General features: G+C 50.3%; 3 protein-coding genes across 3 annotated transcripts; 1 reads left to right on the forward strand and 2 right to left on the reverse strand.

The window, feature by feature from the left end:
• Nucleotides 1-223: 223 nt before the first annotated feature.
• On the reverse strand, nucleotides 224-2,875 carry FIBRA_03144 (uncharacterized protein; the record flags this gene model as incomplete). The annotated part of the gene is made up of 4 exons (XM_012324989.1): nucleotides 224-982; nucleotides 1,035-1,201; nucleotides 1,250-2,489; nucleotides 2,546-2,875. The coding sequence occupies 4 exons, from the start codon at nucleotides 2,873-2,875 to the stop codon at nucleotides 224-226; spliced, it is 2,496 nt and encodes an 831-aa protein (XP_012180379.1).
• A 701-nt stretch (nucleotides 2,876-3,576) lies between these two features.
• FIBRA_03145 (uncharacterized protein) lies at nucleotides 3,577-5,446 on the forward strand (the record flags this gene model as incomplete). The annotated part of the gene is made up of 7 exons (XM_012324990.1): nucleotides 3,577-3,627; nucleotides 3,679-3,729; nucleotides 3,771-3,833; nucleotides 3,893-3,965; nucleotides 4,022-4,159; nucleotides 4,217-4,280; nucleotides 4,318-5,446. The coding sequence occupies 7 exons, from the start codon at nucleotides 3,577-3,579 to the stop codon at nucleotides 5,444-5,446; spliced, it is 1,569 nt and encodes a 522-aa protein (XP_012180380.1).
• A 3,901-nt stretch (nucleotides 5,447-9,347) lies between these two features.
• Nucleotides 9,348-9,734, reverse strand: FIBRA_03146 (uncharacterized protein; the record flags this gene model as incomplete). The annotated part of the gene is made up of 1 exon (XM_012324991.1): nucleotides 9,348-9,734. The coding sequence occupies one exon, from the start codon at nucleotides 9,732-9,734 to the stop codon at nucleotides 9,348-9,350; it is 387 nt and encodes a 128-aa protein (XP_012180381.1).
• Between the last annotated feature and the right edge of the window lie 2,150 nt (nucleotides 9,735-11,884).

The raw sequence follows: 11,884 nt of genomic DNA on the forward strand, positions 1-11,884 counted from the left end.
GATGTGGGGGTTATTTCACAGCTGGTTTTATCACCGGCAGACGTGCAGATCACTACAAAGACCCAAACGACGTCAAAGAGCAAAGTGTTCGTGCGAGACTAAGGAAGGGTCGATCAAAACAGCGATAACTAACGTGGCCCCTCAATAGCAACTGAATTATAAATGTAATAAATTTACTCTCCTTGCCTGCTCTGTATGATTTGATCTATAGCTACTCAAGACACTAAACATCCGCTCCGTCCTCGGTAACTACGGGTAACGATACGTCGAGTGATGAGATGCCGGTGCCAGTAGAGCCAAACTGCTCGGAACTGACACGCCTCCGCTTGTTTGCGCTGCTGGGATTTCCACTGGTCGACTTGCGTTTCGTGCTGGAACCGATGGTGCGATGGACAGAAGCTGGCGTTGAGAATGTCGCAAACTGGTCGTCGACTTTATCGTCCGCATCTATCCATAAGCACTTTCGGAAAGCAGCCATGATCGCTTTATGAGTAGACAATGTTGCTCTCGAGGGACTGCGTACCGCCAGGGTCTCGGATACTATGGGAACTGCTTCCGCGGTTTCCTCATCTTCACTCTCATCAGCATCCTGAGGCACGTTGCGCTGCACCGGTTGGCTCCTGGTTATGCTTGGCACTGCCTGTGGAACGACAGCCTGATAATGTTCCTTGCATACTTCAGCGAGTGCCATGGTGAGCATCTCGAGCGGCGCACTGACGATAGGACCGAAGGGGATGTGACCGCCATTCATGTGGTAGAATTTAAGGTCGCCACCCACATCGCCAGCGGCCCCTGTAGTGTATGCATCGTAGGTGCCTGTGACGTGCGTTTTCAGAACTTCAGGGTCCCCACTCAACCCATGCTCATGATAGCGGAGGACAAGCCAATTAGTGAGGTGGACAAATGATTCGAGGTCGTCAGAGACCTCTTGGAGCTTCTTCGGGTCCTTCAACAATAACGCAGACATAAACTGCCACGTTCCCTGTACAAATGTGTATAAGATGCGAAAAGAGACGTCCCAGAGCACAACATACCGAGCGCTGAGGCTGAATAGGCCCGTTTTTCAGGTCATCCTTGTACTTGCATAAATCCCAGTCGTTGAGTATGCCACGAAACGACGTTCCGTCCCATTCTATCATGACGTTTCCGACACTGATGTCGCGGTGAAGAATTCTGGCCCTCTCCCAAGCATCCCGATGACCTATTCATGTGTTTAGTAACGAAGAGCACGCAATACAGAATTACTTACTACGGAGTGCGTCGTACAACACTTTGATCAGCTGCCTAGAGTCCTTATAATCTTGAAGCGGTTGGCAGACTTCATAAACGATGAGTCGATACTGAACTCGAGCCGACTCATTCGTTTTCAGGTACTTCTGAGTCTCAGTGACATGGAAAACAGCCCCGCCATCGGACCTGAGCGCGCGGACATCACCGCCACAGAGGGGAGTGACGATGTTCTTCACTTGATGTTTCCACAGATCTTCATACACCTGGCGTTCCGTAGGCACGCGGGAAGATTTGACACGCCACGTATCCTTCACGAACACCAGCTTCTTCAAGAACATGTCGAATGCAACGTAGCCTTTTGTCGCCCGTCCTGTGGGCGAATAGCTGGCTGCGCGATACTTGCCAACAATGAATGTGAAGCGTTTCTCATCTTCGTGTGACTTGGTTTTCTCCGACACGTCCGAGCTTTCCTCAGGGCCTTCCCCCGAGCGCTGGGTACCTGACAGTCGTTCAGCCGACTCTTTCGTACGAGGCATAAGATCATTGTCTATAACGTCGTCTCGATGTACGGTAACTTCATAAAGCGGCCAGGTCGTTTGGTGAGAGAGCGCATCTTCGAAACATTTCTTGTGATAGCCCGAAAGCCCTTCAACGTGCTCCTTCATCTCCTCGACGTATTCCGCACGAGCAAGCTTAACGGTCGGGTCGAAACCGCGCTGTGCACTGTCCATGTTACCAAACCGATAGAAGAAGTTCTGCAACATCCCCGGATCCGCCACAAAGTCGAAATCCTTCGACACGACTGCCCCTACTCGGTCCCAGCGCAGCAGACGTGCATGCCGCCCCGCAACGACGATCATGAAACAAAACAGTCGGTGCTGGCGTCGCATCAGATTCGCCGCGTAGTCGCTAATTTGTCCCCGACCAATAGAGCCTCCGGAAGTGGGGCGGAGGAAGCCCTCCTGGCCGAAGTAGAATGGCCGCTCAGTGTGGCGTGTCGACTTGAGCTCTATCGGCAGCAACGACCACGCCCACGATGTGTGCGCCCCGTATAGCTGCTGCGATTTGCTTTTTTTCTTCAGATCTGCATCAGCGAGCTTGTACGCGCGCTCAGCTGCATCAGTGGTCGGGTATATGGTCACGTCGGGTTTCTTCTGAGTCTGGCTGTCCTTGTCAGAGAAATCAGGCCAGTTTCCTGTCGCCTTCGCAGCAAGTCTGTCTTTCGAGCACGTATCGAGGACGGATTGTATCACCTCACACTATGGAACGCCATATTGAGCCGGTGTTAAGGATCGGCATCGAGAGTACCACTCACCATATTTGGGTACATATGTGACTCTGTCCGTTTGTAACATTCATCCGCGAATGATACGAATTTCTCTTGTACCTGCTCATCGGGATCTATACCGGGAACGAACGCGTCCATGAAGGTCTCGACGGAGACTTCCACGAATTGATCGTCCATCTCTTTGGCCAGTCGACGTTTGACGTCCTCCAAACGCTTCTTGGAAACCGAGTTTTGATGGTAGCTCGATTGCTTCAGGCTTCGAGGTGTTGACTCGGGAATTGGCACCGGCTCAGCCGGTTGATGAGGCGGTGGTGTCTTTGGTTGTGCAAGGACAGTAGGAGGAAAAATGTCAGACATAATAAAAAATACCAAAGGAGATTGACGAAACATACTTGATTTACAGCCCGCTATTTGTAGATTTGGGAACGGCCACAAGCTTCAAGCCACTGGACACGGCCACACGAGAGCCGCGTCTTAAGCAGTGGCCAGTGATGCCTCTGAGTTTGAAAGGTTGAGAAATGAGTTGGTTGTTGAATGCATGGCCAAAAACGTACAAGGGATCCTCGGACAAAAGGGTTCCATGCCCCGGGCCAGCATTGTGGCCACTTGTTCAAGTTGGGCAAGCCACTTTGATGGCGACGCGATCACGTGGTCAATGCAAACGCGATCGTGGGGAAATGTCGTCGGGCCCAACCGTCAACTTAGTGCCAGACTGTGGATCAAGACAAATTTCGGGACGATGGAAAAGCTACAATGTCATAAAGGAAGCTGATAACAGGAGAATTTCACAAGTAGCAGTGCATCCTACTTGTCGACACTACGACTAAGTCTTGACTCATGAGTTTAGGATCCCAAAAAAGACACAAATCGAAGTAACGAAATCATGTAGGTGCAAAAACAATGGGTGAACTCATAGCAGTCGGGGATCTACGAGTATTGGGGACAGCTGAGATGTGGATTCCCCACTCAAAGAATTCTGTATTGCCAGAGACGTATGCAAATGTCCAGCCTAGCACAGTGGCTTGTCCAACCTGATCTAATGATCACAATTGGCCGACATGCTGAAACCGCTGAAGACATTCGGCAATGTGGCTACATCAATTGCGCAGGTATACTGCCAGACACGTTGTTGATGGGTCTAGTTTGACCACGTCCCACAGCTCAATCCCTGTGCAACTATAACCGTCGGGGTGTCACTGTCTGCGTCTGAAGTATGGCGCTCTTTATATCCTTAAATGACTCTTTTTAATAGGCCATTATGAAACGAAAAGAGCGCGAGGACGATGTGAAGGAGCTGTTTTCGAAAGTCTTGAACGTTTATAATAATTTGATGACAAAAAGAAAAGAACAAACTGTGGGCCTGTCTATGGGTAGGGTATTGATGGATCTCACGCAACAAGTACGGGTTTGTGCCGGATTGTTCGTTACACGAAGAACAAGAGTTACTGTGGGTGGCCTTCGCTACACGATCTTCTTACGATCTCTCATGTTGCCGGTTTGCAGGGTTAAGGTTGTTTGAGAGCGCTAGGAAGAATACAGACGCAGTGATCAAAGAGTACAACGCAGCCCTCGACGAGCAGATGCAAATGTTCCGCGACCAACATGCTGTTGAGACGACGACCTCACTTGTGTATCGCATCGGTAAGAGTGAATATAAATGCCCTAGAGCAGGCCTAATACTCAATGATAACGACGCAGCTGAAGACATAAACTTGAACGATATGGAATACGCGAAAGGTGTCTCCCTCAACACGTCCAAAAAGTGTCTCGAGGGCACGCGGGAGGTGATACACTCTCAGATTGAAGACTGGGTTCAAAGGTACTAGAGACGTCGAGCAAATTATGTGGTTATCGGGCATGGCGGGAAAGGGGAAATCAGCGATTGCTCACACCGTTGCCAATTGGGCCACGACTATTGGGTGTCTGGGATCTTGTTTCTGTTCCGACCAGACACGAGAAGCAAATCGTCTTCAGGAGAAGATGTTTGCCACCATTGCTCGGGACTTGGCTGACCACGATCCTCTTGTGCGTCAGGCGCTGGCAGACGTAATCCGTGTCAGCGCCGAACTCAGGCACACATCGGACATACGAAGACAGTGGCTAGAACTAGTCCTTGGGCTGATCTGTGCAGCCTCGAATGTGGTTCGTGCGCCTGTCGTTGTCTTAATTGACGCGTTGAACGAAAGCGGTGGACGGGAGATCCGTGAGGAAATTCTTCGTGTGCTTTCTGGAAGACAAGATAGGTTCTCACCTCCCTCAACCGAGCTACCATCAAATGTTCGGATCCTCGTAACATCTCGGCCGCTGCAAGATATCAAAGATGCACTAGAGGAGGCTTCGCATATTCGGCGTCTATCCTTGCATGACATCCCTCTGGACGATTCAGCGCGCGATATTGGGAACTATATCGTTCACAAGCTCAGGTACCCCTCAATAACATTTGACGATATTCGCTTTCAATCGCTTGCGCAGAATGCGGACAGGGTCTTTGAATGGGCTCGTCTCGCGTGCTGGTACATCAAGATTGACAGTCTGCCGGGACTAGATGTTAATGGTCGCTTTGATTCAATAATTGCTGGAACGTCGACCACAGGAATCCAGCTGTTAGATAATATGTACGAACGCGTTCTGGAAGGGATCATGCCGAAGAGCGTGCGCCAGGATACTATCCCTCTGTTTCGCTCGGTGATGGGGCAAATCATCTCCTTGTCGGAGCCGCTGCCTGTAGTCGCGCTCGCTGAAATGCGGAAACGATATCTATGTGAGAGTACAATACCAGTAGAACCAACCACCAAGTCGTTGAGTGCGCTACTCACCGGTACTCCAGAAGGCCAAATACCCGTCCGCTCACTCCATGCATCCTTCTACGATTTCCTGATAGATAAAGACCGAGGTGGTATTTTCTATGTGGAAACAACAGAGGCATAACATTACCGACTCGCCTTCGCGTGTCTTGGTGTGATGAGGGATGAACTACGATTCAACATCTGCAAGCTGGAGAGCTCTTATGTACCGGACTCAGGCGTAGGTGACTTGCCAGAGCGCATCAAAAACTTCATTTTTTCTCAGTTACATTACTCCTGTCGATTCTGGACGTCTCACATTTTGACCGTGTCTATCACGACATCTCCGACATATGAAATCGGGCTCTTCTTCGAGGAGAGAGTACTGTTCTGGCTCGAGGTGCTGAGTCTTACGCAGCTCAGTGGCATTCTCCCCTGATGGACGACACATTGTGTCCTGATCTAGGGACAAGACAATCCGTGTGTGAGATGCGCAGACAGGGGTGAAATCACTCCCTGTTCTCAAGGGTCATGCGTACAGGGTCTTCTCTGTTGCATTCTCCTCTGATGGACGACACATTGTGTCCGGATCTTGGGACAAGACAATCCGTGTATGGAATGCACAGACGGGGGTGCAATCGCTCCCTGCTCCCGAGGGTCATAGGCTCAGCGTGAACTTTGTTGCACTCTCCTCTGATAGACAACACATTGTGTCCAGATCTGACGGCAATACAATCCATGTGTGGGATGTGCAGACAGGGGTGCAATCGCTGCCTACTCTCGAGGGTCATACGAACGACATGACCTGTGTTGCATTCTCGCCTGATGGACGGCACATTGCGTCCATATATGACGACAACACAATCCGTAAGTGATGCGCAGACGGGGTTGCAATCACTCCCTACTCTCGAGGGTCATACGAACGGAGTCTTGTCTGTTACATTCTCGCCTGATGGATGACACATCGCGTCCGGATCTTGGGACAAGACAATCCACGTACTGGATGCGCAGACGGGGCTGCAATCGCTCCCTGCTCTTGCAGGTCATACGGCCAGTGTCCATTCTGTTGCATTCCCCCCTTATGGACGACACGCTGTGTCTGGATCTTTCGACAACACCCTCCGTGTCTGGGATGCGCAGACAGGGGTGCAATCGCTCCTTGCTCTTGTGGATCATACGGAATGCGTGAACTCTTGTCGCATTCTCCCCCGATGGACGATACATTGTGTCCGGATCTTGAGACAAGACAATCCGTGTATGGGATATACAGACGGGTGTATAATCGTTATCTGCTGTTGGAGATCATACGTGCGATGACCTGTCTGTTGTAGTCTCACCTGATTCCCCGCTCACAGCGTCTGCATCGAGGCCAGGAGCATTAGATCTATGCAACACACATAATTGTAAGTTTCGTATTCTCTTCTGTACGTGTAGTGATCTGAAACTACTTCGATGCGCGTGTTGTCGTGCCAGATATAACAGTCGTTGGCCGCTGTTCCTTCCCACCTGCTATTCTTCCGAGCTCACCCATGCTCAAAAATATTCGGATCGGTTTTGGCGAAAATCTGCGCCGTATCATGTTTTCCCTGATGAGGAGGGTAGGCTTGTAGGTCCTAAAAGCCACTTTCGTTGCTGGCTTCCAGTTCACCACATAGACCGCATACGAATGTATGCTTCAAAGAATGTACTGGTCATTACCAACGATGGACTGCGGCTGGACCTCAGTCGGCTTGCACATTGCGCAGCTCTTCAACACTTGAACTAGCATCTGGTGGTGTGTATGGTCGCTTTGAAGAGATCATTCGTTTGGGCGACTTCGAACTTGAGACTGCGAGTGGATTGAGCGCGTCACCGTAGAGACATCGAGGTGCGCTCCACACGTTCAGTTAGCTCGATATCGACTTTCACTTGCTGTCCGCCGGATACAGAAGTGAACACGAGTGTTGGGCAGTGGGGCGGCAAGAGCGACGATCATTGTGAAGGTACGCAGCTATCCTATACCGTATTTTACCTTTTGGAAGATGGGACGTTTCAAGGTGTCTGTGTGATTCTCCACATTCGCATGACTTGCTGATATATAGATCCAGAGGCATTTTCTGCCCATCAGCGGGTGAAAGATGTAGGACCTTTATGGCAGGAGCGTGCTTTCTAGCCTGTATCGCGGCCGTCTCCGGCTTTGACATCTATTGGTATTTTATGACGCGGAATCCACGAAGATGCCAAGCGTGCTATCGTGCATGCACGGCAAAATTTTGGTACAGTATTGATTTTATCAGATAGTGGAGAGTTGAGCATGTCAAGCGCTTAGTGGAACCTTACTGTATGTATGAACGGAATCTCCTATGCACTAGGTTGTGGCTCACCGAAAAACTAGTCACCCTGTCGTTTCCGGCAGGGGTGCGCTGAGAAGCTGTGACAGAGATGATGTCCGAGACAACACTGAAGTCGCGCAATTTGTGGGCAAGATGCTGACTTGTCCTTCGACTACGCCCTCACTCTCCGTCCCGAAACTTCGTCGTATATGGTTTTCCGTAAGCTGGTGATGCCTTCAAGTTCGAGAGATGATAAATGTGTTAATTGTCAAGTGCATGGCCAAGGACGTACAAGGGACTCGGACGAAAGGGCTCAATGCGCACAAACCATTGCGATGATTGGATGTCTCCGAGACCGTTGTTTGCAATCACCAGTTAGGTGTCTAACAGATCCTCGTTGTTTACCGATATCAGACGTTCACCACGCTGTCTGGAGATGTCAACCTCCTGTGAACCTTTGACTGTATTCGTGGTAATGCTGTCTGTACACGTGGGAATGTGGGATTCCACGTCTTCGTTATCATGCATAGATCCATTGGAATGCAGCTGATGCTACTGAGATCGAAGTCACAGACTAGTGAAGCCAACTTTCAAGCTGTACTTACATGAGGGTTTATCACAGTAGGCTCAGTATACTGGCCAGAAGCGGTAGGGGAAAGCACAGACGTCGGCGACGGACCTCGACCGAATGACAAGCGAAAATTTTTGAAAAAGCCGTTGTGAGATGGAGACACTGACGAGGAAACGACCTACACCGACTGAGTTCGATAGATTTATGCAAAATATGACAAAGAGACAGATGCCTACATGCTCTGTAATGGCCACATTCTTTCCTTTTCCTCGATCTTGCTCAGAAGTTGACCGATTGATTCTTAGTCGAAAATTTTGCTTCCTAGGGGATGCATCGTTATTGCTCATGCTTGACGTTCACGCGTCTGCACGAGGCGTGCCAGAATGTGCAAGAGACAAGTGGGCGTCTACTACGAGAACTTGATTTATAGCTAGCAAGGAAGACCCCACGAATAACGCGTTCAGCGTGAATTCATCTCGATGCGATACCAATACTTACTGAGTAGCGGGGGATCAAGAGTTGTAGGGTCAAGAGCTGTGCGAGAAGAGGGTGAGAGAGGCAATAAAGACGACAACACCAAGCGCCGCTGCCAGCTACAGCCTCATTCTATGGGCATCACCGTGTAGTTCGTTTGATAGCATCTCCGCATTCAATCAAAAGAGGGTAGTATATCATTTGTAGACGACGCTCCTCGAGCCTAGTGCGAGCGGGTGGCTGGCGATAAAGGAGGATACATTAGCAAAAGTGCTAACACCGCAGACATGGGTCTGATTGCATTTCTCTCATATTTGATATATATTCGGTTTTATATTACTACCAATGCAACCAAGTAAACTACTCATAAATATTTATAAGCATATTATAAATTTGAATCAGAGTATATAGTCATCAATATCTAATTCACTATTTGGAGGAAAGGTACATTACATATTATGATAGAATCATTCTCATTGGTTACTGTCAATTTTATAAGTGAAATGTCCGACGTGCGAGATAGAGGAAGGGTCTAACCAAGACCAAGACGGCCTATGAGTGCAATGAATCTACTCCAACTCAACAGCCACCACAGCCACTGTACTATAGTTCAAACATCTTGGTCCTCGGGAATCACCAGCAATGATAGGTCGAGTGATGAGGCGCTGGTCCTAGTAGAGCCAAACCGCTCAGAACTGGCACGCCTCACTACTGGGGTTTCCACTGGTCGACTTGCGTTTCGTCTTTCTGGAACTGATGCTACGGTGGACGGAAGTAGGCGCCGAGAATGTCGCGAACTGGTCGTCAATTTTATCGTCCGCATCTATCCATAAGCACTTCCGGAAAGCAGCCATGATTGCTTCATGAGTAGACAATGTCGCTCTTGAGTGACTGCGTATCGCCAGGGTCTCGGATACTATGGGAACTGCCTCCGCGGTTTCCTCATCTTCACTTTCATCAGCATCCTGGGGCACGTTGCGCTGCACCGGCTGGCTCCTGATTATGCTTGGCACTACCTGTGGAACGACAGCCTGATAGTGTTCCTTGCATACTTCAGCGAGTGCCGTGGTGAGCATCTCGAGCGGCGCACTGACGATAGGACCGAAGGGGATGTGAAAAGGAAGAGCGGAATAAGGTAATTTTTGAAGCAAGGATCATCATGGTGACTTGAGCGCATATTGTCAGTGGGATATGAAGAGGTGAGGGGCATGATATGACCGTTTTCGGTGTGACATGCAGAACATGATGGCCGCGGTCGGGAAGGAGAAGTACTCGCTTCTTGAGTTCCTAAACTCAGTCTCCAGATGTGACTCTTGTTCCTTCCGAATACCACTCACCTAACCAAGTCGCTAGTCGCTGTAGTTCCGAATGTGGCTTGGCCATACGACGTGCGTGTGCGGGAATACCACGACCGTCAATTACTAATATCAAGACGCATTATGGAGAGTATGGTCGAGTCAGGGACCACTCAGTTTCCGTCGTATAGGTTGACGGAGAGAACAACGAGGGGATACAGGAGTGTTAACTAACCCAGAGAACAACTCGTTCGTGTTCTGTGATGTCGAGCTGGACCAACATCGCCCGCACGGCCATACTGGCATTTGAGGTGGCTAGAGCACATTCACAGCAAGTGGCGCCCGGTCCTGCAAGTCCAACGTTTCCGTCCAAGTCACAAGCTCGTTGCCCGCTGTGTGCAAGTGTTGTTCGGCATAGTAGTGAACGAGAGACTCGGGAGACGCGAAAATTATCAGCGCCAGGATGAGCGGCCTTGCTGCATTACACCCATAGGTGTCAGCGGAAAACGAGTGGTGAATGTCGGAGGACGCGAGGGCACACACATGAACTCACTGGCGCGCACATTGCAAGTCCAAGCGAGTGACATCGGCAGCTCCTACGTATGCAGGCTGCACCTTCGCGCTTCGTCCGTAGTGTGGGCTCCAAGTTATTTACACAGTATGGGGGCCGCCGTATGGCGCTGGACGACGATCTTTATATGATAGTGGCTATAGTCTGTAACGAAGGACGAAGCTGGATGAGCGACGAAATAAAATAGGTGTAACCATCCTACCAGAAGATTTGAGGCCCACGCGTCGCTATTCGAGTCCTCATCAACGAGCGGAGACTGGGAAGTGAGACCATGATGTTCAACTCTGCAACGATTTTGGACGCTGTTGTTCCGAAGCCAGAGTCCGAGTCGCAGTTGCCGAGAGACGTGTCGAATTCCCGGGACAGTCGGAGACGACGGCGGCTCCGACCTGGCCGGGCGAGTCTGCGTCTTTGGCTGCTTTAACGGCCCCAGGCAGGACTCGATGACCCTCGCTCAAAAGACCGGGCCCGGGCCAACCATCGAGTCATCTTGCGTCCCTCACACTCGTCCTCATCGATTCATCCTTTGTGCTCTCGACCGCTGGTGCCCGATCCAGCTGTTCTCTGGACGACGACAACTGGTTTGAACCAGGCAATCCTCTGTGGTATCTGGTAATGGGAACACTCAACTTCACTCTCCGACGCTCTGACTTCGCCTGTAGCCAATCCTCAAGCCATCAGTAGCATAAGTACCTTCATTTGGTCGTGATTTGGTTCGGTACGCGCCCGCCCCCATCTCGCACAGAGCGTTTGACCAGTGTCACATCGTCAGGTATATGGTTAGGGGGCGCTGGACGACGCCAGGTGTATGGTGCGCTGAGTGGCAGATGCCCCTGATTCGTTTCGGCGTTCGGGCTCGCGTACCGACCCATCAAGTCAATCCTGACACGTCCGATCTCATGTACGCCCATTTGTGCTTGTCAGTCAGCCTGCGCTACTATTTCTCAAATTTCGGTGCATATTTTGTACCAAGTGTGGACTACTCGTAAACCTTCGATCCTCCAAATTCTCTAGGCCTTCTCCAGTCACAGCCTACCTCAGCGGTGCACTGGGAATCTACATCATCACTGTCCTTGGCACTGGTATACGTCTGCTATGATTTCACATGTCATTCACACCCGCAGACTTTGTTTCTTCGATTTGGGTCATGGTTCGGACCTTGGACTAATTTGTACGTACTGCACATGTGGTGTACTTTCCCGTACCCTACTCTGTCTGCACTATGTGAGACTCAACTGTGCCCACCCATGAAAAGAAAATAGCCATGGTACGACATGTCGACTGTGCGTGAAAAAAACGGCAATATTCAGTCGTCGAGGGCGATACCAGTACCGCAGCCTTCGTCTGATAGTGTGGTGTA

The sequence above is a fragment of the Fibroporia radiculosa genome, assembly GCF_000313525.1.
Source record: "Fibroporia radiculosa TFFH 294 genomic supercontigs, scaffold1705, whole genome shotgun sequence".
NCBI lineage: Eukaryota > Fungi > Basidiomycota > Agaricomycetes > Polyporales > Fibroporiaceae > Fibroporia > Fibroporia radiculosa.